Source organism: Orbicella faveolata, unplaced genomic scaffold, assembly GCF_042242905.1.
Source record: "Orbicella faveolata isolate gen_17 unplaced genomic scaffold, um_ofav_v1 contig_12, whole genome shotgun sequence".
NCBI classification, from domain to species: Eukaryota; Metazoa; Cnidaria; class Anthozoa; order Scleractinia; family Merulinidae; genus Orbicella; species Orbicella faveolata.
In genome coordinates, this window is record NW_028301539.1 from 276529 (window position 1) to 302500 (window position 25972).

General features: G+C 39.4%; 1 protein-coding gene, 1 long non-coding RNA gene and 2 pseudogenes across 2 annotated transcripts; 3 read left to right on the plus strand and 1 right to left on the minus strand.

Annotated features, from left to right (window-relative positions):
• The first annotated feature begins 108 nt into the window (after positions 1-108).
• LOC149116018 (uncharacterized) lies at positions 109-4794 on the plus strand (annotated as a pseudogene).
• A 226-nt stretch (positions 4795-5020) lies between these two features.
• Positions 5021-6032, minus strand: LOC149116019 (uncharacterized). The gene is made up of 2 exons (XR_016203894.1): positions 5501-6032; positions 5021-5177 (listed from the first exon to the last, which is right to left on the minus strand). It is a non-coding gene; the product is annotated as an uncharacterized LOC149116019 (long non-coding RNA).
• Positions 6033-7076: 1044 nt separating this feature from the next.
• On the plus strand, positions 7077-10751 carry LOC149116020 (uncharacterized). Its single transcript, XM_089283624.1, is given in 2 exon segments — positions 7077-7161; positions 9934-10751. Coding segments are annotated over 2 exon segments (732 nt in total). The 3' UTR covers positions 10581-10751.
• A 6371-nt stretch (positions 10752-17122) lies between these two features.
• The window catches only part of LOC149116021 (uncharacterized), a 19351-nt pseudogene continuing 10501 nt past the window's right edge, over positions 17123-25972 (plus strand).

Below are 25972 nucleotides of genomic sequence, written 5' to 3' on the forward strand. Positions count from 1 at the left end.
AAAGAGATCTTTTTATCAAGGGATACTAAATGTTGAATAGAACAAAACTATAATTTATATATACTTCTTACTAACCGAGTTCGAGGGCCGTACTGTGAGTTACGGACCGAGTTTTTTCCCCGTTTTTTCCCCGTCACAGATCAAGTTTTTTCGTTAGCTCAGCAACAGTACTCAAGTTTCAAGGTCCAATTAGTCTGTATCAGGACGCAACGTTTTCCAATATTCCAAACAGATGGATCCAGCCTTTCAAGCCGAACTCGACCGGCAGCAGTCTAGCATGCTTGAAAAGCTCTCATCAATCATCGACAACAAATTAGACACCATGAAAAGACAGCTGGACGAAGCCTCTACCACCCAAATGAGTGAATTAAAAGAGATCCGCCTTACGGAACCACATACATTCAAAAAGAAAGGACACGAACAACAGTATAAACACAGAGGTGAAGTCCGTAGTCAGTGAAGCCAAAGACGCCGCCACCAGCGGAAAACAGGACGCATGCATCGCTAAGCTGAATGAAGGTATTGAGCTTATTCATCAACGCCAGAAGCTCATTCTAATAGCGGACAAGTGCGAGTATGGCTGGAAAACCGTCGGTAAATACCTAGACAACGAACTCGCTGATAACGACCAGGACGCCAAGAAAATGAAAAAGGCGGAAAAAGAAGGTCAGAGAAAACTTGCCGAAACGCGCGCCTCTAAGGCTGCGAGGGCTCGCTCCTGGTCATTCAAGTCTACGAGAGCAGTGGGAAGTACAAGCGTTTCGCCATTACAAAGCTCGTTCGCTTTCCCATCAGGAAATCACACATCCCGTTTTTCCACGTCTGTGGGTGGCACAAGAAATATTGGTCCATTTGTAGGCGGTACTCCCCAGAAACGTAGCACGTGTTTCAGCTGTGGTAAACCAGGCCATTGGCGAAATGAATGTCCTTTGTTGGTCGTTGCATAGGCGCAACCAGATGGAAAGAAGTTAAGTAATCATTTTATTGATTTATGTGATAGTGAATCCATATCGGAGAGCAATGATGCCTTTGAGCATGTTTCTGAAATAGATAATAGACCTGTTGAGAAGGGAGATTTTCTAGAGCGGGAATGCCGTCCAGACGGCGTTCGAGGGAGGCTTAAAACACATATTTTAGCGTGGAAAGAACAAGAGCCCACTGAAGCGGTTCTGAGTGTAATCAAAGAGGGTTACAAATTACCATTACAAACTATTCCGGAATCCTGCGCGCGTTTTGCGGAATAATAAATCCGCCTTAGATAATAACGACTTCGTCACGGAGGCCTTAAATGATCTCTTAGCCACCCAGTGTATTTCTGTCGTTGAAAGCCAGTCATGGGTAGAGAACCCTCTCACCGTGTCAACCCGGGATGATGGGAAAAGACGTTTGGTACTCGATTTACGGCATGTTAACCCCCATTTTTTCAAGTATAAATTTAAATGTGACATGAGGAGCTTTGCCCAAGAAAAAAATTCTCAGCAGGATGCGTAAAATGAAACCTTGGCTTGTCACAGTGAGGCGAGAGATCTCAGTTATCACACGGCCGAAATTAATTATCTTTTTTTGATCCTGTCATGCAACAAAATAAACCAGACGCCACAATCCACGCGCGAGTCTTAATTTAAACACGAGAAGACTATGGCAATTTTCTTTCGCAAAGTGAAATGGGGTTGACTAGCCTACACGACTTCTACGGTTCGTGACATTTGTACATTTGCCGTTCTCTGTTCGGTCACTCGACCTTTCTTGTCGCTTCACTCGTGTTCATGAAGGGCACTTCATGTTGGGCTGTAGTAATGTCGGACATTACTACAGCCCAGTATCTACTAGGGAAGGTTATTACCTGTATACATTTGATATCAAGAGTGCTTATCATCACGTTGAAATTTTCCAAAGCCATCGAACTTCTATTAGGGTAAAGCGACTTATTTCGTTTTTAACGTGTTACCGTTTGGTTTGTCCACCGCGCCTTACATATTCACCAAAGACCTCTTAAAACCTGTGATAAGTCATTGGAGGGGTTCAGGTAAAAGAATTTGCATGTTTTTAGTCGATGGTTTAAGCGGCAACTCTTCCAAAGAGTCCACTACTGTTGACGCCAAGGCAGTCAAGGAAGATCTCGGTCAACTGGGCTTTGTTCTCAGTGAAAACAGGTGTTTTTGGGAACCATCCCTCACCCAGACCTGGTTGGGTCACGTTTTCAATATGTCAGAAAACTGTTTGTACGTAACTGAAACCAGGTTGTGAAAACTAAAGGAATTTCTTTCATCAGCTCTGGAAAGAACTGACAATGTTTCAGCCAAACTCCTAGCCCAGGTTACCGGTCGCATTATATCCATGTCAAAAGCCTTTGGTTCGGCCGTTTACTTGTACCCCAGACACATGTATTTCGCGATAGAAACTAGGCAATCGTGGGACGCCATTATTCCTTGCTTTTCAAAGGTCAGAGAAGAACTACAATTCTGGGATAAAAATGTGGGCCAGTTAAATGGCAAGAAACTGTTCGACTAGCCTCATGTTTTTGATTCCGTGGTTTATTCAGATGCATCTGAGCAGGGCTTTGGTGGTTAAGTAGTTTCCGCAAAACACAATCTGGTCTGTCAGGGACAACGGGCAGCTAACGAAAAGGAAAGAGCTCTACTTGGCGAGAGCTTAAAGCCGTACGCAATATGCTATTATCCGTTGGACATAGCCTGAGGGGGCATAAAGTACAATGGCATACTGACAATCAAAACATTGTTCGTGTTATCGACAGAGGGAGCACGAAACCTGATCTTCAATAATTGGTTGAAGACATTGTCTATTTGTGTGCTGAAAATCACGTTGTGGTTGTCCCCGTTTGGGTACCCCGGGAGCAGAACCAGTTGCCTGATTACCTCAACAAACTTACAGACATTGATGATTGGAGTACAAATCCAGATATTTTTCTGTGGTTCAGCACTCTACGGGACCCTTTTACGGTCGACAGATTCGCAATTTGGTATAACAACAAATGTCTTAGATTTACTTCCCGCTTCTGGAATCCCGGCTGTGAGGGCGTGGACGCTTTCACCCAAAACTGGCAGAAGGAAAACAACTGGCTGGTACCCCCGTCAAGCCAGATAATTAGGGTATGGCGACACCTTAAGCTTTGCAAAGCAAAAGGGACTTTAATAATGCCCCTGTGGAAAGACGCTTTGTTTAGGCCCTGTGTATGTCCAGATGGAGTTCATTTAGCTAAATGTGTTTTGGACTAGGTTGGAGTCCCAAAATTCAGCTCGGCCGCCACGACAAGGGGCAGGACTTACAATTGCATATTCCATGGTGAACGTCTCGAGTTCAAACTTATAGCTTTGTACATAAACTGGCAGTCTATTCGCCAGGGAAGCAGTGACAGAGGTTTCCGCTTGTCAGCAAAAGGTTTGTGTGAACATTGCATTCGAGGTTAAACAAACCCTTACCTTACGGCATTAGTAAATCGCAGCCCACAGGTGGCAAGAAAACGAGGAACCCGCAGGTGGTTTATTAAGGAACCCACAGGTGGTTTTGAACATCAGGCACTTAAATATTGCTCACTACACTCACAAGTGGTGTTATAATATTCATAGTGGGGAAATGTTTGTAGTCTAATATTAGCATTGGAGATGTCTTTAATCTCATACTTGTCTTTATCACGCACAGTCTCTCTGTCTCTCACAGGTTTAAACCTCTTGGATCAAGGCCCGTGGAAGGAGCTTCAAGACCGAACAAGATCCGGCCACGGAAACAATGATCTCACCCGCTTGTTTGAAGCGTTAGAGCAAACGGCCTTTTCTTCAAAAGCTTGTGAACAGTTTTTAACTACACTAGTTCTTTAAACCGTTGGATTAAGTTCGCTCGCGACAATAATTTAGTCGTTTTTTCAGTTACTGTTGTTGATGTCGCTTTGTATTTTAGCTATTTGTCCACTTCTTAAGTTTCTGCCTCCGTGATAGAAAATAATTTTTGCGCTTTAAAATGGATTCACGACATTGTTGGGGTCCACAATCCTATGGTTAGCCCTTTCGTTAGAAATGTAGGAGAGAGGGCTAAACGTCAAAATGCCAAACCTGTGACAAAGAAATCACCTATTTCTCCTGAAGCACTTACAGCATGTTGTGCTGAATACGAGCATTCTAGGAAGCTACCAATACGTAGAGATATTTCTATGGCCTTACAGTTGTTCGCAGGGTTCTTTCGATTTAATGAACTTGCGGCTCTTGCAATCCAAGACATCAGTATTAGTGAAACCCACTTAACTGTCAAAGTGACCAAGAGTAAGACCGATCAATATAGAAAAGGCAATGAAGTAGTGATCGGCAGATCTGGCAAAGTGTCTTGTCCTTTTCATAATTTGGAAAGATACATGGCTTTAGCAGGCATTAATACATCTCTTAAGACATCAGATTTTTAAGCCCTTAGTTAAGGTCAGTTCTGGATATAAAGTTATTGAGCAAGTGTAACTGCTTAGCTATACTCGTGCAAGAGAATCCATAGTCGGCCTTCTAAGCAAGTTTGTACCCACTACGGATATCATTAGTTTGCATTCATTTAGAGCGGGAGGGGCAATGCAACTTCAGCGGCTAACGCTCAAGTTCCCGATAGATACTGGAAACGACATGGCAGGTGGCAGTCGGAGACCGCTAAGGATGGCTACGTCGATGATTCCCTCGACAATCGTTTACTTGTTTCCCAGTCCCTGGGGATTTGATTTGATTTTACTGACATTCTCATTCCCGTTCTTTGTATTTCTATCTAGTGCAGCAGTCAGTTCCCCTGTTTAACAAGAGACAAGTTGTGTTTTATTTGTTGTCTTTTAGAGGGAATATCAAGCTATCACCTCTCTTTATTGATGACACATATTTGTTTTCATGAGGGCGGAACACATACTGGTATATCACACATACTAATATATATAAATAAACGGCACGCAATGCATGCAGAACCGATGACGTTTAAAAATTGTTCCTAGAAGATTGGAACATGAGCAGACAAACTGATTCTTAAACTTTTGGGTTAGAAGTTTTAGGGGTTTACATTTAGGGTAGTCCATTGGTGGTTCATTCAAGTAGTTCATGTACCAGGTCCATCTTGTTAGTCCATGTGCTAGGGGTCAGCGAAATTTACCAACCCAAATAAAAAGCACTCCGCTGAAAAGTTCCTCTCTCTGAAATCAACACCTTATTATCTTTAAAGATATTTGGAAAGCTAATTACCTCACCGGAAATTAATTTGTTGTTTTAATCATATACTTATCCAAGAGAAAACCATTTTCTCTTGACTTGTCATATCGCGTGTGCGACCCGCTTGTCTATCTAAAATTGTATGTATCGAAGATATGTTATTATGAGTTTGCCCGTGAGCGCAAATTTATCCGACACTGTATAAACCAAAATCCACCCCCAAATCCTCGTTTAAAAGCTGAAATTAAAAGCACTCCGCTGATCCTACAAACAGCAAAGGAAAGCCGCAAAGTACACGTTTCTCTCTCTGAAATCGACACCTTATTATCTTTAAAGATATTTGGCAACGCTAATTACCTCACAGAAAATTAAGTTGTTGTTAACCGTATACTTGTCATCAATGAACATTCGTATTGTCTTTACCCTGACAAAACGATTATCGATTGTTTAATCACAACCACTCTTTCGTTGACAGAAAATATAAAACAGCACACTTCCAAAACTTCATAAAAAAAACTGAAAACTGCAAATGAATCGTACCCTGACTTCATTATCACCACTGTAAACTGTATATTTTAGTGCTCATACAATGCTCATTCAATTCACTTCAAGACTGGCAAAAGTAAAACGGCGCTACCAATCCGTAAATTTTATGTACACCCTTCAGCTATCGCGTGTGCGACTTGCTTGTCTATCTAAATTTGTATGTACGGACGATATGTTCTTATTACGAGTTTGCCAGTGAGCGCAAAGTTATCCGACACTGTATAAATCAAAATCAACCCCCAAATCTTCGTTTAAAAGCTGAAATTGAAAGGACTCCGCTGATCCTACAAACAGCAAAGAATAGCTGCAAAGGAAACCCGCAAAGGAACGTTACTCTCTCTGAAATCGACACCTTATTATCTTTAAAAATATTTGGCAACACTAATTACCTCACCGGAAATTAATTTGTTGTTTTAACTGTATACTTGTCATATCGATTAAAGGCAGTCTGCTGATCCTACAAACAGCAAAGGAAAGCCGCAAAGCCTTCACCTATCGCCTGTGTGACTTACTTGTCTGTCTAAACTTGTATGTACGGAGGATATGTTCTTATTATGAATTTGCCCGTGAACGCAAATTTATCCGATACTGTTTAAACCAAAATCCACCCCTAAATCTTCTTTCAAAAGCTCCAATTAAAAGCACTCCGCTGAACCTACAAACAGCAAAGGAAAGCAGCAAAGGAACTCCAGAGTGCATTTTGCTTCCACAGGGGATAAAAAGTGTACGACAAAAGCGCACGGACATAAGCGCGACAAACTATGCGAAATCACTATCCAAAGGAATGCATGCATGCCAGCATAAAGCGATTACGTCATCGCTTAAAAAACATACTTCTGAACTTGGTTTCCACATATTTCACCAGCATGACATGCGTAATTTTTCAGTTCGTAAAATTCATCCGTGTCAAAAATTGATATGGTGTATCTTGCTAACATATAAATACCACTTACAAAACTCCTTAATTTTTTCCAAAATTTAAGAATAGTTTTTCAATCATAGTATCTGATTCTGAAGAGAGCAATGTTTACTAAATACACAGATATCACGGGCACAGCCTCAATAACCCTCAAATTTCAATTTTTCTAAAGACAATTGTTTTAAAGGAATGCAAACTACATTATTTGGGCTCTTCAATAAACTTCTAAATGAAAACTCTTAGATGCCAGCTCTTTCTGAACACGCGATCCTAACAGGGAATGTGCGCTGTGATTGGTTAGGTTGACGTAAATAATCCATTAATTATGACGTAAAGCATATAAGTTAATTTCGCACATTTTTCGGTACAGTGATGGCAATACTTACGGGGACTGTATGAAAGGGAAGACTGGATTCAAAATTTCTCTGAAAATGGAACCTACTACAAGACAGATTCTCATTTGCGTGGTGATCAGTTTCTTCATTGCTGGACTTCACTGTTCTGTTTTGAAAAATGGTAAGTTTTGTAAACATATATGGGTTTCCTTCGGGTTTTTTTAGAGACCTTTCGAGTTTTCCCAGACTAGGTTTTGTTTTTGCTGTTCTTGATGCAACCAAAATACTGCTAAGAAACTTTTCTTACACCGATCTGGTTTTTTTTTTTTAATACTAATTTTTCGGTGGCTTCTCCACCTTTATCACAGCTACCGATCTAAACAAGTTCGTTACTGCTCGCGCACAAGCCCGTGTGCTGTCGTTTTTCAGGATGATAACGCGCAAAATGTGCCCTCAGACAGATTTTGTTAAAGCTTACCATGAAGCAAAGTAAAGATCAACTTTTGCTAAAAGGCCCCAAGAATGGGGGGTCACCGTTCCCGTTTTCGAGATAAGGCGCATTGAAGGTCATCCATCCGTTTTCAGAGATTTTCGTTATTTTAAGGCGATGTTAGCTTACAACCATTGGTCATAAAAAAGGTACATTAGTGAAATTTAGATCAGGTAAACGTACTCAATTCAACACAACTAAGTATATTAGGTAACCTTTTGGAGCTGATGTCGTTTCTTCAGGTAGACATAGGCCTAGAAAAGTAACACATATCAGCCTTGCCAATCCACATTCGAAGAAAACTTCGCTCACACGAGAGCACAAAAAGCGAAATATTTGCAACTTCTCAAGGGCAGATATTTCCTATTTTTTGTTAAAATAAATAAAATCGGGACAGTAATTGATCTACGAAAAGAAAAATAGGAGTCACCGAGCAACCATGAGAATAAATTACAGGCGAAGTTAGCGCACCCGATGCCAGCCCTATACTTGTTTATATTTCTTTCATAGCGCGCGCGCTTGATGTATGAGGTGGCGCGACTATGCAACATGAATATCGTGCGCAGAAAGGATGGCCAGTAACAATGGATGTTTTGATGGATTATACCAGCCCAACTTCTAACTCCTTTGAAAAATGTTTCAAGATGTTTTTGCTTTCTCTATTTACTGTTTGGTTAAGTCTTTACCATTTTAGGTGAAACTTGAACAATTTAAACGTCGACAAATGGCCAAAATGAATGACCGAGTACACGTACCTAAGAAGAGACTGGGTACTAGCAGGTTAAATGACGTTTTTCTCAAAATCCACCCGTATGACCCCACCTCAAAATTTCAGGAATAAGAAATTTGCTCTAATTTAATATTCATGCGAAGTGAAATAAAATTCTGTAAGACAGATATTTCGCAAATTAAGAAAATGTGAAATCAAAATAGCTCAAAATCTGTCTTACAGATTTTTTTAAAGAAATTTGGCTTTAAACACAATTCATCCCTAAAAATCAACTGTGAAAATTTCATCATGAGTTGTACGGTAGGTTTTCGAGCAATCCTCGATCAAAGACTGGCTTTCACAGTCTTGGACGAGAATTGAACTGCGCATGCCTTTTATTTATGCGCGCGCTCATGTGACGCCATGTATCGCGTGCGAGAAAGCAAGAGTAAATTTAGGCCTCACGGAACGGTATCCTCCCCCTTGGACCCCTGATGCCCAATTTTTTGAGACATGCGCAGAGTACTTTCTTTTGGGAAACTGCTGTTCTTAGGGATACGCGGGCTCAACTCGCTAATGTTTACATTCAAGCTCAGTCAAGCAAATTATTTTAAAATTGCAACAAAATGTCGAGCTGATGGGACGAAAAAGAGTTCACGGCAGTCATTTTTCCCGGTTAAATCAACCATCAGTAAAGAAGAAGAAAGAATTAAATTACCAATGAAAACGTGAAAAAAATAGCTGCAAGCAGTGTCCAAGTAGAATTGAAAAACCTGTCGAGCGAGGAAAAAATCGACAAACTCGAGCGAGGCTGTAAACGCCTACAGTGTGAAAGTGCCCGGCCTGAAGAGGACAATACAAACTCTACGACGAAGTATAGGTGAGTGTCTGCTCAAGTAGTCATCAAGCCGTCTATAAATCTCCTAAAAAGTGGTTCTTAAAGTTTTTGAATTGCCAGTAAAAGCCGCTTTCCCACAAACACATTAAAAATTCGTGGCGATGTCAATTAATGCGAGTTTCGATGTTGTCACTAAAATTTTTAAATTCAAACTTATTTAACGTAATGATATATTACCACCACAAGGGGTCAAGGAATACTTAAAAGGAAAATAGTTTTAAAAAGTTTGTAAAATGAAGCAAACTAAATGGTATGGTCACATAGGACACGGCTGTGTCAAAATACCAAACTTGAAGCGGCGATTTTGGCGATCGAGTTGGACGTTTAGTTCCGAGGCAGACAAAAATTTAATAACATACTCTGGACTGGATATCAGCGCTTCACAAAAAAAAGGCTCCTTCATAGCTGGGTACGCAGTAAACAAGATTTGAATCGCAGCTAAATGCTCTTTTGAAAAAGTCTGCTTGCTCGAACCATTGCAAAATGTTCAAAATTAGATAGATATTTAGGTTATTTTTAATTTTATATTACGCCAGTACTTCAGGTACTTTCGTAGGTTCATGTTAAAAAAAAAACAGCCTTTTAACCAAAAGCGACCGACAAATTTTAGTCTAGTCGTAAATTTTGTGAGAATGCATTTTCCCCCAAAGGGTTTGCCTGCCTTTCGTTTTGTAAATTAGCAAGTCAACATCTCGACTCGATATAAGCGGACCGCTGAGGAAACAGTAACTTTCAGAAATCCACACAAATACACTGTATACTTAAGTTTTTCTATCCTTAAATTTATTATTTAAATAACACAAAATACAAGTTTGTACTCTCATAAAACTTGTAAGGCCCTATTTATCATAGTAAGGAACAGTTTTTAATAATGACATTTTCATATTTACAGTATTTTTGAGAAGAATTAACAATGACCTAAGGAAAGATGTCTTGAAGTTACAAAGTGAAGCAAAGAAGCATGAAAGAACTTTGAAGTCTACTGAATTGAAAACGAAACAAGTCGGTAACAAACTACGAGGGACAAAATCTGCTTCCACAAAGCTGAAAAGACAAGTAAAGGAAAATGATGAAAATGTAAAGAAACCTAGGTATTCCCTTGTGGATACATTTTCTCATGGCAAAAATGGAACAAATCATAGAACAGTCATGTTTATGGCCTGCATGAGATGTTTACAGCATGCATGTTTGCTTTCTAGCCAAAAGGCACCCATTGCATTACATCTAATTTTCAGTATTTTATTCAACTGTAGCCCCCCAACAAATGTTGTTGTCTCGCCATCCACACTGGCAGACTGATATATCCTATAGGGGGAGGCTAATAAACTGATATTATGCAAAAGATTTGCAAGTAGCAAATATGATTTCCATGTATGGAGTGATGACCCCCACAAAGCTGGCGAAGAGCAGCACATTGTAGGTGTCCACAACTGGTGCCCAGAGATCAATAAACCCAGGGCATATGTCCTTGGTAACAGTTTGACAACATTGTACAGTCTTTGAACATTGATCTTCCATCCACTTTGGACATGAATACCACCCAGTTACCTATGCAAGAAGAATGAAAGTCAAATATGGGGTGGCTCTTTCTAAAAATGTATTTTTGTAAAAAGATTATTTTTAGTTGTAAGAATTTCATACTAAATAAATGTGCTTCAACTATGTTCTATCTGAGATTCAGGTAAAGTAATTAGTTCGTGAGGAGTCTTAGCTATTTGTAAAATACAAATTATTGCAGTGTAAATAATAGTGATCATAAATATCAAAATACTTCTGAGTGATTATAATGTAATACATGATTACTGTAAAGTTGTACAGTCAGCAGTTTTCAGTGAATGTGAATATAAAAATACTTCTGAGTGATTATAATGCATGATTGCTGTAAAGTTGTACAGTCGGCAGTTTACAATGAATTTGAACATACATAATTGTTTTTCATTGTCATTCATATGGGGCAGTTGTTTAAAACTAGCATGATAAGTAAGCCGCATAATTTTCACAGTAACAAGGTTGAAAGGAATCGAAAGTAACTTAATATAGTGGAATGTAAAGCAGAGCAGTGTTTATTAAAACCTGATGTAACTGATAAAACGCACAATAGACTGAATAATTTAATTCCCTCCCAAAATTTCATGAAAATATTATCAACAGCGGGATGTCTAAACAAGACCACCTTTATTCAGATCATTAAAAATGAAAGTGCCTATTATGTTGGAAAAAAATCATTACTGGAATACCAAACAGTTTTTGTGGCTTACTAATCAATACTAGCAGGGGGTAACTATTTGCATTTACCTGAAAGAATGGTGCGTGAACTCACCTCTCGTAGCCCCGAATTTAACATCTCCCAAGCTGTCTCCGTGCGCTTAGTGCATTCGATATTTATTCCACTACAATATCTTGGGCGCGCGGGGAAAAAGTTGAAATAACTTCAAGAGCAATCAGTCTAGGCCTCTAGACCTTCATTATCCAGGAAACTAGAAGGCAAATCTCGAATTTCACCGTTTCGGTTTTTCGATATCACCGCCTCTGCCCGCTGAGGACGGCAAAAAAGTAAAAAAATACGTATTTCTGCCACTTACGCGACGAAAGAGAAAAAATTAAAACGGTAGAACTTTCAGCTGTGCCCCATTCTTCCTTCTTTTCACGTCTATGGGCCAAAAACTTCGCGTTGGAAGACGATATTCAGCCAAGAAGTTTACAATAATTTGACTGGAGCAAGTGTTTCCGAGAAACCGTTCGACTGCGCATGTCATAAATTTTTTCCTGCTGATGTACTGCATACCATTCCGTGAGGCCTAAAATTAAAGTGCACCTAACCCCGTGCACCTAAAACGCGTCTACATGTTATTTGAAATAATTCTGCGAAAAAATTTTTGGATTCGGTTAAAACCTCGATTTTCTGTGCCCCGACGAAATCTCGAAAATGGCCCCAAAACACGGCCATTTTGTTACACGACCGAGTTTGAGGAGAATGGGTCCAGCGGCTTTTGTGACGTCTACCCAGGAAGGTCAAATATCTCACGTCCTCTCATTTCCTTCAGGATGGTGCAATACACATTCGAAAAGTGCGCAGAAGTGCCTTCCAGAAGTGCTATCGGCTGTTGCAGCAATGTCCCAGATCTAAAAAATGATATACTGTACAATTTATTGGCGATGAGCGGTCAATGGTACAATAAATAATGGTAATTGAACTAAGTGGAGTGCAATTTGGTCTGAAATCATACGCGTGATTTCAAAATTGAACGAGCGCGCAGCGCGAGCTCGATTTGAAATCACAAGTATGATTTCAGACCAAAATTGCACGACACGAAGCTCAATTGCCACTTTATTAAATCCAGTTTGAAATCGCACAATTTTATCGCGTTAAGTTTTAGATTCAGTAGCCAGTGTTAAAACAGCGGAACCGGAAACGGCTTGACATCTCATTTAGTATGCAAAACGATGTCATGTGACGAAAACTCATTCGAGCATAACAAAGAAACGAGCAGTTCTGAAGTCAGAACGAAAACAGTGTACATCATGCATCAAAGTTCAATTATCGTCTCCTGAATCAATGATGGAAGACCTTCCTTTCCTTCTGTGGATGAGGCTGAGACTTCTAGTTGTCTTTAGAGAAGGAGTTTAAAGGTGCAGCTAGTGTAATTCTGCGATGGATTACTTTTGAGTTGTGAAACTGCCTCGGGTGCACGATGCCCAGTGGATAGTTTTTCTCTTTTAATTACCGTTCAATGGCACTCTGCATGATTTTAAGGGATTCCAGCTCGTTATCATCTCCGTTTCTTTTTGTGACCTCGGCGTAGAACTTAATACTCAAGACCTTGTCAAGTTCTTGCGGCGTCGTTTGTTTCAAGATATTTTCAAGATGGCGGGGCACCAGCTTCGGAAGACGTTCGTTCATCATTCACTGTTTTGTAGAGCGGGGCGTATTTTGACTACGTATGTTTATTCACATCGACAGAGTTGAACTCTTGTATTGCTTCGTTTAATTTGAAACTACCGGAAACCAGGAAACATCTACCTTCTTGAGATGGCCCCAAATTTGCTGTGTGGTTTTCGTTTGTTTATGTTTTGTTGGACGGATCTTGAGCAGATGCTGAAGAAAAATCGCCAAAATATTCATCAAAATGAACACTGAATGTTAGAAACTTCCTGTAAAGTAGGTCTTCAGCCTGAAGGAGCTCATAATCGTCATTCAGAAACTGTAATTAATTAAATTCGTCAAAAGTTTTGAAAAACAACAACAAAGTTTTAGCGATAATTGTTACCAAATTTGCCACACAATGGCTTTTTGTCTTTTATTTTCCTGAAATTTTATTGCTTACTTTAAACTAACCTTGAAATCTGATTGGTTGTTTTGTTTTACTGTCCCATTCTGATTGGCTGACAAAAAGATGCAATTTAGAGCAAAAAATAGTGCGATTCGTGAAAAAATCGCACTGCTGAAAGCCAGTCAGATTGCAAGGATAACCAGTGATTTCAAAATGGATTTAATAAAGACATAAACGATGGTTGGTTTTGTCGAACCGAAACAAGCGAACTGAGTCTGTGGGAACCATTGAAGAACTCTCGCTGGAATTTGTTCCGCAGACTTTCAAACGCTATTTTCAAAATTTTCTGCTCAAAGCCAACCAGCAATTTGTCGAAAAATACTAACGACAACCTATATTTTCCAGTCCCACAGTATTTATAACATAGCCGGCAAAGTTGTGTGATCAATCAAGAAGCGTTACGAACAAATATACTGATGTGTAAATAGGTCACAACTGTACGCCGCCAACCAGCGCTTATTTCTCTTTCGATTTAAATAAAAGTGGAAGATTAATCCGTTAGAATTACATGATAACAGAATTGTTACACTCTCAGAGTTTTTTTCGAAGGTTTGGAAATCAGCAGTGCGACAAACATTTTATACATTAGTGTCGAAAATATGACCGCGTAAACATTATCTGCGGACCGCTTAGGGAACTCATCCTTTTCGCTTACCCGACGAATTTCACTGCAAACTTTGAAAGAAAATTACACTGGTTATTTGGAGTTACGACTTAAAACGTGTGGCAATGTGAAATCGGTAATTGTATGAAATGTTTCCTTCCGCCTTGCTTCCCTTAGCTTCAAAAAATCAGTTCCAATCAATACGATTTTCAATCGATCGAAGCCAGTGTTTTGGAGGTTATCAAGTCTCGAAAACTGCAACACTTACGTCGCTCTTATAAACATGAAGCATTCCAAAAAGTAAAACACAACCTGGTTTTAATAGAACAACCAACCGAATCGAAACCTAACTCTGACTCCAGTGACGAAGACGAAATGATTCTGAAACAAAACTTGGACGTTTTAGTCCCAAAATATATTGGATCGATTAGTTTTGTTTTCCATTTTCTCGAGCAAATACAGAGAGCTGACTGAGGCGCCATTGTGTTTGGTTCCTGCTAGACCGTCCCGCCGCCCCAGACTCCCTGAAACGCGGGGAACGAGGTTGGTCGTGTAACACTTCAGGCGCGACTTTGAAAGGGCATAGAAAATCGAGGATTCAACTAAATTCAAAAATTTTTTCGCCTAAATGCTTCAAATAACAGGTGGATTCGTTTTAGCAAAAAAATTTTGGGGGTTAGGTGCACTTTAAAGTTCTTTTACCGGTTGTTTATGGATCTTTTCTGTCATATTTCATTGGCTTTAGGCTTAAACACATGTTTGAAAGCAGTTTCTAGCTATTGCTACGTATACCGAAGTGATTTAACGCCTTTTACGTCCTGAAGTTATTTTCGTTTTTCTTAGGGTTACTTTTGTCATTTTTGCACGCGCGACTAATACTAACGTCTGGTAAGTAATCGTAGCGCGCGCTACTGAGTCTCGGAAAAACTGTAGTAAGCCACCTTAATTTTGAATTAAAGGCACGTAAGCGCCAGGGCACGAGGTGAGTGCCACGGCTCCAAGAAAACCCTCTTGCGGCAGTTAATCGCACTCTGTTGGAGGATCCGGACGTCTCTGAATAAATGAATGAATCAACGAACGAACGAACGAACGAACGAACGAACGAACGAACGAACGAACGAAAGAACGAACGAATGAATGAATGAATGAATGAATGAATGAATGAAATGAAATGAAATAAATGAAGCTGAATAACAAAACACGTGTAAACATTATGATTGCCATTTGTCAATTACAGTGAAGACACCCGAACCATGAACACTTGACATTTTTTTAAGTGAAGAAAGAATAAAGGCCCTGTATATTATCAGAAGTGTTCGGCTTGTTTACACTGTAAAAGTACTAATCTTGTAGTAAGCGCATCAGACAAAGACTGTTTAAGCGGGCAACTTATAGATACATCATAATGCAGATGATGCAGCTTACATGAAGTATTAACTAAGAGGAATTTTGAAAATTTTGAATGAATGGATTCGTTTTTGAATTAGCATCGTAAACCAAAACCAGAGTAACTACGCAGACAAGCCATTGAGCCAATCAAAACTCCAGAAAAATACATGTAGCTGATGTGAGGCACGGGAAAATACGTGCCAGCGAGGGGGGTTAGAGCCACCTGAAATGTTCGAAAATTTAAGATTGCTCTGAATCCTCTTCACAGACTTTTTTTTAAACTTTACAAAAACGTTTCGTTTTATCATGCTGACTAGAATTCGATAATATAAAAATGGAGGGAACTGGGCTAAGCGCTTAAAGCTAAAATTAAAGGTGTTTTTAGCAGGTCATATTGTTGCAATGATAAACTATCGTGCCACAAAATTGACAGTAACATGTTTATCAATAATTGGGCAGTTTTTTGATTCCATGATTTTAGCATTAACCGACATAGTTATAATGACTCATCGAAATCTAAGTATTGGAAAGTACTGGAAACTGTTTCGAGCCACCTTAAATAACGAGGATTTTTGACTTATATTATCATTATTTTTCTCTTCATTTGCAGACTTGGTGAATGTCGCTCGTAACAGAAATGCATCTCAAATCAGTACATCGGAATTTTTTTTCGCTGAAAACGCAGTAGACGGGGGGAAAAAAAGCTTATTGAGAGAACACAGCTGTGCTCAGACCAAGAAGGAAACGGATCCGTGGTGGAGAGTTGATTTAGGAAAGAGTGTCTGGGTAGAGAGCGTTCTCATTGCAAGCAGAACAGACCCTAAATCTAAACAATTATCAAATGTTGAGATCAGAATAGGTAAGACATCTAACCATTGGTTTAAAATGCTCTGCATTGTATGGTTTACACATGTACCACAGACCACCAGGAGGAGTGAGGGATAAGGTACAGGAAACAGAACTGTTTTGTCAGCTTTCAATTCCCTCTAAGGATCAAAATTAACTCTTCTCAGATTAGGCACGTGCCTGGAGTGGAATGTGTGAAGCTATCGCATGGAAGAACTTTCCACCATCTGATAGTGCTTACTGCATGTGTATGAATTGAAAATAGTTAGAAACGTTTTTTGCTTTTTTTTTTTGTTTGTTTGTTTGTTTGTTTGTTTGTTTGTTTGTTTGTTTTTTTTGGTCTATTTTCCTGGGATGTGCTTAGAATTAACGCATTGACATCCTTGCTGATTGAGGTAGCAAGGTACAGAAATGAAAATCGTTTATCCTGGAGGGGGGTACTCCGCGAGAATTTTTGGCGGGCGTGTACAGGCTGTTTGCCTTATTTCAGACCTGTAAAACAGCTAAAACGTTCTTCCATATGACCTGAATTACCCAGGAAACGCTCCGTTTGCGCACGTATTTCACAGACATCAATTTCACCGCATAAAAGGAAAAAGTTGCCTCTAAGCAGCACTCCTAATTCCTAACCAGGGTGCAAAATATATCATATTTCATAACAGTCTGGTCAAACTCTAAAGCCTGTTTGGGACGAGAATGGTTCAGTAGCCAGACCTTTAACACCGCACATAATAATCCACTGAGTGATATCCCAAGTGATGAACACTCAACACTCTAATATTTTCTTTACTTAAGGTGATAAGAACAGTCGATTTCCTGAACAAAACCCATTGTGTCGTCAAGGTCTCATTGTTCCCAAGAAACCCTTGTCGTACAAGTGTGCTGAACCAATGCTTGGCAAATATGTGTACGTCATAGAGAAGGGAAAAGCAATGCTCACTCTCTGTGAAGTGGAGGTCTATGTAAATGGTAAGTTCTTTACTCTCGCTCATTCGAAACAGTTGCGAACGAATGGTGATGAGGGAGCCACATGAACAGAAAGTACTAAAAACTACTAGCACTTATCGTTTTATTTCAGGTGAGGCAAATGACAAGAGCGTGAAGTACCTTATCCCGCGTGAGTATGGGAAATACCTCGAGAAAGCAATTTCTTCTAACGTAACATTTGAAAAAAAGGATCGCTTTTTCTTCCATCTAACGCTGAATCGTCAAGTTTACATTCCTAGCAAAGAAATTGTTATAGATCTTCCGCCAAGAAAAGGAAGCTTGAAGCCTACTGATGCTGTATGGATACCTGTTGACGACTTTGGTGGCATAAGACAGAATTCTAAGTGTGAACCGAAAAACCGCTATAGGTATCTAAATGGAACATTCCTTGCTACTCAGGACCAGGTTAAAGGAGAGGCATTGTGGCTGGTAAAAAGTGCGTACATTCTTTTGTACTTTATCCATCGGCTCTGCGTCTGCAAAATTCCCTGTGGGTACAGAACATTACATGTAGGGGCCAAACCACCCCCCAAATGTTTCGTCAGTTCTTGCATATTTCACATTATTTCGCATTACTTAAAAAGTATTGACTCTTTCTACATCAAACTTGGCAGATGAGTAGGAGACCTATTGCCAATTATATTTACGTGAAAAATGTCAGTAAATGTCAAAGTTGTGATTTCACAGTGATGACGTCATGTTTTTTGCCACTTTTGAAGTTTTTAATATGCATATTTTTTACAATGTGTTGGAAAGAGCACATCAAGGGGAGCCAAAACCTGAAAAAATTTTGTCCATATCACAAAAATTAAATGAAATATGGCATTTTTAAATATCAAAAATAACTCTGCAAAATATGGGGTCCCCCCTTGAGAAAAATCCCCAAATTGGAACCGTAATTTTGTTCCAGCAAATGCAGCTATGTTGCACATGTGATGTGCCAGATGACTAAAGCAAAAATAAAGAAGAAAATCGGAATAAAAATTTATCCCTCTAGTGTTATTGCGTTAAAATTAGTTTTGTTATGTCATAACCTGTGACGTCACCCATTTTTTTACTGTTAATACCATCCTAACAAAGCCCAAAATCAAATTTCTAAAACCATACGATTTTTGACAACATCAAGCTTTCTATTTTTCTAGATTATTAGCCTTCCTAGAAAAAAACTGAAAAAAATAAACCAGAGAGACTGACTTAAGAACGACAGTATGGTTAAGCAAATTCCGGGGTGGACAGCAAAAAAATATTTAACTTACCATATCTCAAAAAATAATCATTATAGCAAAAAACGGTTTTCGGTATTTTACTCCTCAAGTCAAGGCCTTTCCAATGACATAATCTTTACATCAGATTTTACAAAAAATTATAGCACGTTTTGGTGACGTCATCAATTATGACGTCATAATCTGACATTTTGTCCCAACTTCTAAATTAAAATAAACTGGAGAATAAAGAAAGCTCATCTGCCAAACTTGGTTCAGAAATATATAAACCAAGCAAATATAGCCTTCATGAAACATTAGGGGGGTGGTTTGACCCCTACGTGTAGAGGATGGGATGATAGGAGTGAGTTGATACCCCATGCTGGTCAGTGTATCGGGGGGAGGGCTGTTACTGGCTGTGTCAGTGGGGTGTGTTAATCTCGTATGTCATTGGTAGCTTATTGGCAGAGATTTAATGTTGTTTTATTTCCTGAGACCCGCTGTTCCCCAAGGTGATGAGAAATCAGTTAATTTACCGATCAATTCACTCCCATAGTCATGTTGCCATTTTCCGTTTTACATTTGATGTCCTTGTCAAACACGTTCAATGTTCTTTTACGGGAGATTTCACAATTACACACATTTAACGACGTCTTCTGTTCATGAAGTCAGGAAGAATCAAATGACAGTTCACCCACCCTTGCCCGTACCTAATTCCAGACCATCCGTGGCCAAACTGTGCCAGCACAGATGCCATATTCGAAAATCTGCTAGCATTGTAATTTATTTTGGAGTATCTTTCTGCTGCTATATACACAGAAAAGTTGTCAAGTTATGGGCATAATCTTTGAATCTAGGAACATAAATTTTGGCATGATTCGACAAAAATGCGCGCAGGGTAATGTGCTATTTTTATGAGCACAATAGGTAAAAGCCTTCCCTTACCGCCAAACAAAGAGGAACTAGTTTACTTATCTAATGCAATCCTCTATGAGGGAATTGGAAAGCTAATTGTGTTTTGCTTTTATACATGATCACCTTCAGGAGAAAAGAAAGAGAAATCACACCGTTTCAAATGCAGGTGGAAAGATCTTCGAATTAAAGGTGCAGGAATTAATGAAATCCAGTGTTTTAAAAATTCTCATGTTACCGTTTTAACCTCGAAATCTTTCCAAATGCATAATACGCGAAATTTAAACTTGAACGTAATTACTAAACTTATCAGTGTAAGTTCTGGTCTTGATAAAGAAAAGTTAGACCGGGATTCAAATCTTGAATATTCCCTGCAGTGGAGACCTGTGTAAAAAAGCAATCGGCAGGAACTAAGCGATGGGAAAACCTGAAAACTATGCAAGAGTAGTGGTTCTTTGATAGACCATCATCTCATGTCAGGAGAGCATCAGCTTCATGCTTTAAAAATAAGACACAGCTGAGCAGCCTAATAGCAGACTTACGTACATTACAATGATGAAATTGTTCCTTTAACAGGTGATATTTGTCAGCTGGAAAACAAGTGCAATGCATCACTGGGAACACACTGCGATACAAAATACATCAGTTCGTCATTCCTGCCAGGCGCTTATCACTGTGCGTGTAATGATGGCTTTGTTCCTGATTCAAAACTACTTCCTGGAAATGTCTTATCTCCTGGCGGGAAATGCACTAAGAAGCAACGCCCAGGTAAATTAGAGCACATGTCTGTCTTTTTGATATCTGCTTGCTTGGTTGTATAATGTGAAATTCAGTCAATTTCCAACATTGAAATCTAGAACAGAGATAAAAGTAGGCTATCAATCACAAACACCACTTAATAGCTCTTATCGATTAAACGAAAACAGGGAGATAACGTTCGCTTGCCATTTCCTTAAGGGAGGGAGCAATATTTGGTTGTGGGCTACAAATGGAGTTGGTTTTGTGTATATTGCGCTCAAAAATCGATAACGTATTCTGTCCTTCGCTAGCACCGCTAATAAGACACAGTAAACAGAACGTTGCAGCAAAAATGTCCACAACCGCATCCTCAACTGATAACTATGCTGGATGCAAGACAGAGGACTGTAAAGAAGTTATCGCCTTTGGACGCTTTGTGGTTGATGGTGATAGCAACACCTGTTTCCGATCCCTGACTGAATACAAACCATGGCTATTGATAAAACTTGACGATTATCATCCTATCTCTTTGGTTCGTATTAAGACCTCAAAGATTTCCCTGAAACGAGTCAAGATGTCTGTAGGTAACTATAGTGAACTTCATTGAAAATTAAAGCACCTTTAAAATATTGGTTATTTTTTCCACAATAAGCAGCTATATGATGGTTTCTTCTCGAATAATATAGTGACATAGCCCTTTTAGGAAAGGACTGATAGCAAACGATGTAAACGTTTTAGGAGAGACTGATTTGAGTTGATAAACTTGTTGTCCTAAGTTAAACTAACAACATAAGTATTCTGAGAAAGGTTATTGTTGACCAATAATAAAATCCACATACAGCTGCCATTTGACAACACGGACCTCTTTTTATAAAAAGAGTGCCACAAACAAGCGCCCTGGAAGCGTCCAAAATTAGTTGCAACCCTCCACACGTTACCGGGCTTTAAGGTCTTTTCCTCGAGGAAAGCAATTATTATATAAGTGATCGCCTACGGAGACAAGTTGAGTGGTTAAGCATGATATTACAGAATAGAACACCACGTTGAGCCTATTTTTATTTTAATCCTAAAAATTACAATTTCCTCGATTGTGATTGGTTTAAAAAACTCCTATTTTCGACTAATCCACTTGCCAAGTTGTTATCAGACAGTTTGTTATTTGACAGTTTGTTATCGGACAGTTTTTATCAGACAGATCAATAAGCCAGTCACATTCAAAGTTGTAGTTTAATTCAACCAATCACATTCAAAGTTGTAGTTTAAATCAACCCATCTCAATTTCAGAGCGACATTAAACAAGTCATGCCAATTTTGTCAGTCTTTTAATACAAATTTTCCCTTTCTTTCATAACTTGACTATTCTTCTTTTCTCGGAAATTGTAACTTTTACGATTAATTGATAATCAATTAATCATAAAAGCGAGACTTCGTGTCGCCCAGTTCGGTCTGTAATCATGCTCGTGATAAACAAATCGGACTCCCGCTGAGCGGTCGTCCGATTTTGTCATCATTCGTATAATAAATTACAGACCGAATTGAACTCCACTCAGTCCTTTTTCCATTACTTATTTTTATTTTTATTTTTAATAATCAGGCGACATAAATAGCCGACCAAGCCGAGAAAATTTTACTTTGTGCAGCTGTAAAGAAAAGATAGAGAAATACCGCCTGCTGAGCTTCGGTTGTGACGAGCTTTATGTGTATGGAAATGCCGTCAAAATATCAACTGACTCACACGCACACTCCATACTCAGTCTGTGTGAGGTTGAAGTTTACGCCGACGCATACGGTAAGGGTCAGTTGTCTTACTTTGTCAAGCGCAGCACTAAACACGCAAATGATCAAGTTGTTATTTTAAGGATCCCAGATGGAGTACGAGATGTTAAGAAATAGACTGGATTATGCAATGACGCTATTCAAAAAGACCTACAGATCTCTGAATTAATTAAATTGAAGTGTTACGCACTTGTAGAAATTAACGGAATCAAAGTTTTGAAAAAAGATGCTCACGACATCAGTAAGAATTTAATAAGAGTAGCCTTTTGCGGTATATGAAACGTGTCCGAGAGCTAAAGGTTCCTAACTTATGGCATATCTGGCTACTAAAATATTAATTGCTGAATATTTCGTACTTCGGTAATCACATTTCCATAAAGTACACATATTTATAATGCACGCTTTCTTTGCTGCAGCCAACATCGCATTGAAACAGTACTCTTATTATGAGGATGACTCCTTCTTTAGGCCTCAGCACGCTAATGACGGAAACCCGTCCAGGTGTTTTTGGACAAGAGAAAAAACACCACGGTGGAATCTCGAGTTAGGAGCTAACGTGCGCGTATCTATGGTGTTTATATTAAAGAATCCCCGTGATAACTTCGAAGGCTATGAAATGTTAATTGGTGAGTGTGTTCTTTCAAAGACTTTCTGTATCTTCTGTTTATTACTCTTTGGTTCGTTGTTATCATCGATCAGTATCATGTATTTAGGAAATATTAGTGCGTTCCCGTGAGTTCCATTGAAAATGTTCCATTGTGTGTTCTATTCACATATGATATCATCGTGGGAATTAATTTCATTTTTTAGGGAAAGACGACAAGGAGACAGATCTTTGCACAACTCTTCCTAAAACTTCTCATGAAGCAAATTACTTTGAATGTGAGAAGCCTCTTGTGGGGAGTTTCCTGAAAATAACGTGGGTACGAGGGCCCAAACGCCAGTTGCAATTATGCGAGGTGGAGGTGTTCCAGACAAAGATAGGTGAGCATGTCCTACCATCTTAACCGACTGGTTTTCTGACCAAATGACAGACTGAATGACTCCAACCGACTGACTGGCCGCCCGACTCACTGACTACCGAGACAGCGATAGGGAAGAGGATTTGAACCAGGAACCTCCAGATTTCAACTGACGGACAGACTGGCTGACGGACTAGCTTACTGACTGACTGACTGACTGACTAACTTATGTATAAGGTAATTGAAACCCAATAAGGCTTTTATTGCTTAATTACTGGGCGGCTGTGCCACTGACTTACCGACTCGCCGACTGACTGTCTAACTGGACGACTGCTCGTCTGACTGACTGTCGAACTGACTGACCGCCTGACTGGCAGACTGACTGATTGACGAACTAACTAGCGGAATGACTGACTGACTGACTGACCGACTGGCTGGCCGTCTGACGGATTTACAAAATAATCAATTGATTTGAAATTGACTGGACATTTATTTAATTTATTTTGTTGTTAGTAAACCTCGCTGCTCAGCGCGAAACAACATCCCCAATAAATGCACAGTATTCCTATAGAGGATGTGATCAAAATATAGGTAAGGAAATATTGTCAACAGTGTCAAGTATGTATACTGATATGAAAAGGAAAATAATCAACGACTTGGAAAATACCGAAGCAAACTACGAAGCTTAAGACAACATGAAGAAGAAGAAGACATCAGATTCGCATAAAAGGCTCTCTTTCTACCAAAATTATATATAACTTTATATAATCCATAATTAGTATTTACTGGACCCTCGATTTTGCCCCGGCAGGAATCATTGCGTTGCGCTCTTGAGCAAAACCCCTGCACACCTGTGTTGTTGCCAACGAATTTCGCGCAGGTGGGAGGGGGGGGGGGGGGCTTTGACTCAACGATGGACTAGCATCTCATTCAGAAGTGAGTAGAAATGAACTAGTAGGTTACTGAAATCCGGTTGGTAGGGCGTACTTCGAAACGTTTTATTGAGTTTGTTGTTAGAATGCAATAAAGAATCGGAGTTCTGTTTGAGATTCCTTTTCCCGAAAGAGCTCAATTTATATCTCTTGTAGCCGACGCCTTTTCAACAAAACAATGGTGGTCGGTGGACTTACTAGCCATATGTAAAGTTCATCTGGTGCGCGTGGTGACTGACGTGAATTACAAACCAGACGACCTCAAGAATTTGGTGATAAGAGTAGGTGAGGTGACATCACCTGAAACTACTCTGAATTTCATTCCATCCGTGTAGCCTTTGTAAAATGGGCTATTACAGGTATCAATCTTTGTGAGATGCAGGCCGCGGTCCGTTGGAGCGCTGGCAGGGGTCACTGTGTTGTAAGGCAATACACTTTACTCTCACAGTGCCTCTCTTTAGTCATGCAAGTATTGTTGGTTTAAAGAAACATTTTTTAACTTTCCCTCGTGTTGTTTGATCAAGAGAAGCGTCTTGTCTATTAGTATTGATTGATTTCGTCATGATTTAATTCTAAGTTGTTAATCAGTATTTTGAGGAGGTGTGGAGGCAAGCGTTTGACTCTAGTCAAAGGATTGTAATTGCTAGTTTTATATAACATCACATGAATCTGTCGAAATAGGAGGGGAGGGGGAGAGGAGTTTATATTTTATTATGCTGCCCCTCCCCTTTTCATCTTTGTTACAGATCACCGATTATAGTAGAGTCCCCCCCCTCCCCCGCTTCGCCCCCGCCCTGGCAAGTGAAGCCATATTTAATTTGTCACCTGAAATTTAATGAGAACTTAGAAGGCAAACCACTCTGTTCGCGCATCATTTTTCGTTGCTTTGACTCCGTTTTTCCTTGCTTAGTTAGCTAAATCTCTGCAGAATTCTAATAAGAGGCTTGAATGTAACTTTTTACATGCTTATTGTTGACAGATGTTTTAAAGAACAGACTTGACAAAGGCAAATGTGTCGCCAGACTGGATAATCCAACTAAAGAATCTGTTCAAACAATAACGCTACGTAAAGACACCAAAGCAAGATTTGTCACCCTTGACTTGAAAAGGAGAAATGCCATTCTTAAATTTCGCGAAGTAGAAATCTACAATGGACCGTTACTAGGTAACAGTCGAAATTCATGTGTTTATTGTATCATATTTTTATTTTTTATTTTTTTTTTTGGTCTCTTGTGATATCCAAAGGTGTAGTAAAATACAGCGTGGTTTTTATATGTTAATACCATGAATTGTTTTAGAGAGAATTTCTTCAAGTAAAAACATAATTTCCTTGAGTTAGGAGAAACAAGAGAGACAACGCCCATAAATATATGGTGGTAAAAACAAAATCGCTGTCAAGAGCTGTTATATTTTCTTTATTTCTGTTTCATATAGATGTGGATGAATGTAAAAACCCCAATGTATGTCCCGAAAACTACAGGTGTGAGAACCTTCCTGATTCATATTCCTGTAAGTGTGATGGTGGCTACAAACTGACAGGACCAAGAAAGAAATGCGAAGGTAAATGTATAATGGTGTCAGCGGAATCCTTGTCATATGCGACAAGAAACCCAATCGGTTTACAATCATAGAACAGGAAGGGCAGGAACATATATTTGGGCATTCCACCGCATTTTTCTATGCTCTCCTCTCTTATGGATTATAGAAGTAAAGACATGAAATGTTCAAAACGCAAAGAGAACACCAAGGCGTAGGCGAGTGGTTTCACCGCAAAGTTGCAGATATATTTTATGGCGTTGTTTGTAAGGCCTTTAAAGGTATCATTTTGTTTTCCAGTCTTTGTAATAATCTTTCCTCTTTACATTTGTAGATGTCGATGAGTGCGCCAACAAGACTCTATGTCCGATAAAGGAATCTTTCTGTAAAAATACCGACGGCGCATTTAAATGTTTATGCAACAAAGGATATAAGCCTGTTCGTGATTCCAAAGGCCATCTTCAACGATGTGAAGGTAAGTCATGGGTCCCCCTTTGAACATTGTTTCACTGATGGGAGATTGGGGGATTTTGATCTTATTTCTACTAACTTTGCCCTTTACTACCTTCTCTCTTACCCGGAGCCCTCCTCTCCCAGATATTAAACAAAAATACGCAACGGAACCGTTTTCGTTCCCGAGATCACGAAAACTGACAAAACTTTCATGACTTATGCTTGAT